The sequence below is a fragment of the Ochotona curzoniae genome, unplaced genomic scaffold (assembly GCF_017591425.1).
Source record: "Ochotona curzoniae isolate NIBS_2020 unplaced genomic scaffold, NIBS_Ocur_1.0 contig_3622, whole genome shotgun sequence".
Lineage (NCBI taxonomy): Eukaryota > Metazoa > Chordata > Mammalia > Lagomorpha > Ochotonidae > Ochotona > Ochotona curzoniae.
The window spans coordinates 23,563,292-23,569,291 of NW_024465926.1; the positions used below are offsets into that span (position 1 = coordinate 23,563,292).

Consider the following 6,000-nt stretch of genomic DNA (forward strand, 5'->3'; position numbering starts at 1 on the left):
AAATCACAGCGAAGGTCCAGCTGAGGAGGCGACGTTCAGGCTGGTTCGTGAAGGACAGCAGCACCCAGTCAGGTCACACAGAGAGCCGGGGGAAGAGCAGCGCCAGCAGTTCCTTGAAGGAAAGTGGGGAGGTGTGCTGTGAGCCTGCAGGGGAGGTCAGCGCAGGCTGGCTGGCAGGTGGGAGGAGGCGGGAGCAGCTCAAGGAGCTCTTCCTGTTTCCACATCCACACGGGCACCTGGCACCTGCCCCAGTTGGAGCATCACAGCGCTCAGACTTGACCGTAGCCTCTTCGGGGCATGGGACCTGTATGTGTTGGCAAGACTTAAGGTAAGATGCACTTACGTATGTGTGCGTTTGCAGGTTGACCTAAGCCAAACCGTCTCTAAGTTACTTTAGTGCACTCGCCTCCCTTTTTAGAGTATGGTTAATTTTGTTTTTGATATCTTCTTTGCTAAAATGTATAAGGCCAGAAATATTACATTTTTACATCTCTAGCCTTTTGTCTGGCATTTCGAAGTCTGTTTTCCTTCCTATCTCAGGAGCCTCCTAAATTCTGCAGAGGTAGTGGTCTGCATATGCACTGTGGTCTGCGGGTATGAGACGCTGTGTAGAGATAACGCGCAGCGTGGTTATTACAGTCTCTGCAGCCTCTGACTTTGTTGGAAACCTCTCTTGTAAAATATGCATCTCGAGGCCCGCTTAACAATTTTTCTTCCAAACGTACTCATATTGGAAAAATTGCTTTCATCATCACTCATCTTTTTAAATGGAATGATACAGTCGATGTATCATTTGGGAATCTGACTCAGTTTTCAGTCGAAACTTTTCCCGTGCCAACTTTAGTTCTCAGAAACGTATAAGCTTAAGCAGCTCTAGCCAGATTTAAGATAGCAGTAATAAAAGAGCAGTCTTTTCCTTGATACTTGCGATGTTCCCGCACTGTTTACTTGTATCATCTCATTTGACCCCCCCTAAGAACCCTTGATATAAAATAAATGTAATTGTCACCGTTCCACTGGTAGGAGACAGACGGGAGAGGTTTGGTGGTTTGCCTTAGATCACACAGCTAATAAACAGGAAAGCAAGAACTCAGAATGGAAGCCTGAGCCCACCCCATGTCAGTCCTTCCGTCCTCTTCATCTAATGACGTATTCCTCTTCTGTCCGTGAAGGCCAGGATCGTAACTGCTGTGTGAGATGGTGTTACCTTTGATATTGACTGAAGGGGTTTCTGTTTTATAATCAAAATGCATTGCTAGCTATAAACAGGGACTTACTAAGGAGTGAAATGTCACAAGGCTTATTTTCCACAGATTAGTAAAAAATATATATAGATATTGTCATGTTTACCTATAAGCGTTTGGAAAGGATTCTGCTTGTGTTTTCCAAGGAATGATTTGTTAAAGACTTACATTTTTATGATCCGTGTTGTTGCTTTTTCTCTGGTTCGGGGTGGATATGTTTTACAAAGTTTAAAATACTGACGTTCACAAGCATCCATGGGTTAAGCCGTGCTGCCAAGACTATCAAAAGAGTACTTAACTGTAAATTCCTTTCATTTGGTCCATCCAAGTGTGCTTGGCCTCCATGCAAGCCACTAATTCAAATCAGTTCCATCAGAACCCTACAATTATGTGTCTAAAAGTAAAATAAAACTTGGATGCTATGGTTGTAAGTTAAAAGATTGCTGAAGTAATACGAGCATTTGATATAGCTGTTGGGCAAAGCTACAGCATTTATGGAGCATGATGCAGAATGTCGCCCAGGGAGCGTGACCTCTGCGTTCTGTGGAGCATGACGGTTGGTTGCAATGCAAGGCAGCAGCTCCAGAGTGTCCATTTGTATAGAAAATGTTGGGCCCGGTATGGTAGCCTAGCGACTGAAGTCCTCACTTTGCATGCACGGGATCCCATACAGGCTCCGGTTCGTGTCCCAGCAGCCCCACTTCCCATCCAGCTCCCTGCTTGTAACCTGGGAAAGCAGCTGAGGACAGCCCAAAGCCTTGGGATCTTACACCTAGGTTGAATACCTGGAAGAAGCTCCTGACTCCTGGCTTCAAATCAGTGTATAACCAACCATTGCAGCCACTTGGGGAGTAAATCAAAGAACAGAAGATCTTCCTTTCTGTCTCTCCTCCTCTCTGCATATCTGACTTTCCAATTAAAAAAAAATCTTAAAAAATAATTAGAGGGCCTAACGTGGTAGCCTAGCAGCCAAAGTCCTTACCTTGCACATGCCAGGATCCCATGTGGGCGCCAGTTCTAATCTCAGCTGCTCCACTTGCCACAAGCTTTCTGCTTGTGGCCTGGGAAAACAGTAGAGGACAGTCCAAAGCCTTGAGACCTGTGTGGAGACCCAGTAGAGGGACGTCTGGCTCCTGGCTTCAGATTGGCTCAGCAACAGCCATTGGGGTCACTTGGGGAGTGAACCAGTGGGTGGAAGATCTTCCTCTCTGTCTCTCTTGCTTCCTGTATATCTGACTTTACAATTTAAAAAAAAAAAATTAAATTAAAAAGAAAAGAAAAAATTAGTTCTAGAGAAAATGCTGTCTTTTTAACCTCTGTGGTTTTTATTCACTTCATCCCGTTAGTATTCAAAGGGGAGGTGTCAAAATGTGATCAGAGAGTGTGTAACAGAATGAGCATCTGTTTTTTTTTTTCGTTGCCTAGTGATTTTCTCATTTATGCAGAGATAAATGTCAGCGTTCAGAAAGTTCGTTTGCTGTAGCACTTCAAGGAGCTCCTTTGGTTGTAACTGAATGTATTGATCTTTTATTGGTGTTGGGAACCTGAAGATTGCACACTTACTGGCAAAAACCCCTTTGGGAGTGTGGGTTACGGTGAGCTCTTCTCCCTGGGTGACTCTGTGTGCCCTCTGACCCTCTCAGTGTCCGCTTCACTGTGGTCAGCGACCCGCCACAGGACGAGCAGGAGCTGGAATGTGAGGACATTGGTGTGGCTCACGTCGACCTCGGCCACGTGTTCCAGGAAGGGAGAGACATCATTGAGCAAAACATTGATGGTATGAGCAGAAGCGTTGCCCAGCCCTGGCGACCAACGGTTGCTGCAATCCAATGTCTGTTGAAACCTTTCTGTTGCCCGCCAGGGCCTTGAGCCGCACGTTGCTTGAATCCTTTGCAACTCAAGCTGACTTCCTGTTGATGCAGGAGGTCTCTCCTGACAGCCCCTTCCTTCCTTGCCCTCTCCTTTTGCCTTCTTTGGAGTCAGCAGAATTTTTAAAATCATTAATTGAGCTTCACAAGGAATTATTCATTCCTTTAGTTCAGAGGGTGAAAAAAAAAAATCAGTCTTGTTTTTAGTGTTGTTTGTGGAAGTCTCAGTTCTGCCAGGCACTTACCCTTCAGCATAGTATTCTGCGCTCTCCTGATGGTGCCTTCTCAAGGCCTCTCATTCATTCTGCAGTCCGGCGATACAGTCACTACAAATAACTCTGAGCAGTTTGATGGTTCACTTTCCACGAGGGGTCTGCACAGAGTGCGGGGTGAACGTCTGCCCCACTAAGCAGGATTCCCAGCGTTGCTGCATTTAGAGCCTGCTGATGAAATCCTATCTCGTGAATTAGACTTTTGACAGTCCGTAACGAGGGATGACCTGGGCTTCATCAACTACATTGAGAAATGAGGCTGATTTTTAGTCTTACTTGTTAGGTTAGCCATCTCTGGGGAAAAAAAAAAAAATGTACATGATTTGTTTACATAACATTCACACATCTAACAGACACTTACATGGGCACCTCCTCCAGTACCAGGTGTTCTGTATACGACAGGAGTTCATTCGTGGTTCATTATATCAAGTTTTGCCTCTGGAATGTTTGTCAAGTGCTCAAAAGTCAGAATCAAACTAAACAATTAAGTAAATTCGACTAAATGATTGAATTGGAAACTTAATGTGCTGTGTATCTGTAATGGTGTGACAGTTGGTCACAGCTTGCTTTGACACAAAGGAAGAACCTGAGAGTAGACATGTCATAACCCACACCTTGTTGAATGCTCTTAACAGGAAGAAAGGTGACAGAAATGAGCAAAATGACCTCTGCCTTTTTTTCTTGATCCCTTTTTTACAGTCACTTCTGTTTTACAACCTGTCTTCTCCTCCTGTGAGACCACAAGGGACCACCAGTGGAGACGGACATGATCAGCTGTTACAGCCGTGTTTAGGGAGCGAGTCAGAATCAGCGATGGTCAGGTCAGGAGAGCAGGCATGGGTCTCATCCAGTCCCCGTTAGGCTTAGAAGTTACTGGTCCCAAAGAAGAAGTAGAGATGGGGGGAAGAGATCTGAAGCCACCTGGGCCACTGTATTTGCCCTGTTGCTCATTTCTCTACCAAAGTCCTCGTAGTCCAAGTTTTGTTTGAGGATTTTTTTTACACATTTTCTCAAAATTAAAAAAAAAAACCACACACACATATTAAAGTAAATCAAAACTGCTATCAATTTCCAGTGTCCAGTATTCTTACAAATTCCACCACCCAGAGATGAATGGGTTGTCAGAGTGTCAGGGCATCAGGGGGCATGCCCTGGCATTCCATCACTTAGTTTGGAGAAGGATCAAGGCCCAAAAGAACATAACTGAAAGCAGGCACCCCTTGCCAGGTGAAGCTCCTGGACTCCCGAAAATTGGAGACCTTCAGTTCCTGACCTGCCTTTTTACCAAATTTTCTAGATAGGTTAGAAATTCTGGTTGCATTTGGGAGTCATAATCTTTTTCATTAAGTAAACTTGCAGATCAGAAGGTTAAGTCATAGCCCCATGTATGCAGTGCACGTGCACATGCTGTTTCTAGAATGTGCAGCTTCTTGCACACAGGACAGGGTTTGTGTTACACAGTTCTGAAATGCCCATGAACGATCATCACGTTTGGTAGAGCTAGTTCCATCTTCGCAGCCGCTGTTTTCTCCTCGCCCAGCTCAAGAAACATCTGATAAATGACATTAACACCTCCCTGCTCTTCTTGCCCTAGTTTTTGACACGGGAGCAGATGGCAAAAGTATCGGCAAGCTTAGAGTAACAGTCGAAGCTCTCCACGCCCTCCGGTCTGTCTACCAGCAATACAGAGATGACTTGGAGACTTGAAAGGAACTGCTCCAGAGGCGTCCCCTACTCCTGAGTAAATGTTCACATGAAAGCGCCTCGATGAGATTGTTTTGTAATTACTCTGGTGGATATAATCTATAATTCATGGGAAGCCAGGAGGAGGGAGGGGGAAGCCTGGGTTTTTGAAATGTTCAAATTTTGTATACTTTTCCATTTGTTTATTTTTCTATTCCCTCTTTCCCATGACTGCCACCCCTCAGGGCCTAAGTTCTTCACCACGGGTAACACCTTCTCAATAATTTATACCTACATGATAACATGAGAAAGTCTATTTGCATTTTCAACATTTTCTTAAGAAGAACTGAACTGCAGCTCCCATTTTTATTTTTAATAAGCAAAAGCATAAATTTAGAAAACCTATGAAAAAGAAATACTTTTATGTTATCCCTAATCGTCCCACTAAATGGAATGCCTATGATTAGCCTCATTAAGAGTTTTATGCTGTGAAGATTTTATTAGAAGCAATATATGAAAATTACTTGGATTAATGTGTTAATCTTCCTCTTTAAAATGCTAATATCCATTTTATGCATATTAAAGCTCAGTATGCATTTTCTTTGATGCATGCAGTTTCTATCAATTAAATATAAAGAATGGGATTTTGCACTAACTTATTAAATTACTGCAAGTTTTTTGCTTTTCTTCCTTGAAAAATAACAGTTCTGCTGTTTGGTGTTTTCTTGCATTTTTAAGGGTTCACATGCAGGGATGGATGTGTACAGGTAAGGAAGCGACAGGAAATGATGAAGTTTACACTTCAAAAATTGAGCTTACAACATAGAAATTATTCTTAAAAGTATGACTCAACTTCTGCCATGCTTAGAACCGTAAGGAGTATCTTTTTATCATTGTTTAAAATTTGTACCAAGCTTGTACAGTGCTAGGATC

At 43.5% G+C, this 6,000-nt stretch overlaps 1 protein-coding gene across 2 annotated transcripts in view; it reads left to right on the forward strand.

The window, feature by feature from the left end:
• RPGRIP1L (RPGRIP1 like) overlaps nucleotides 1-5,673 on the forward strand; it is a 93,979-nt gene extending 88,306 nt beyond the window's left edge. For both annotated transcript variants that reach the window (XM_040982701.1, XM_040982702.1), the window contains 2 exons: nucleotides 2,888-3,021; nucleotides 4,979-5,673. In XM_040982701.1, the coding sequence (XP_040838635.1) occupies nucleotides 2,888-3,021; nucleotides 4,979-5,091 (247 nt within the window). In that variant the 3' untranslated portion in view covers nucleotides 5,092-5,673. The remainder of the gene's footprint in view (nucleotides 1-2,887; nucleotides 3,022-4,978) is intronic.
• Nucleotides 5,674-6,000: the final 327 nt, after the last annotated feature.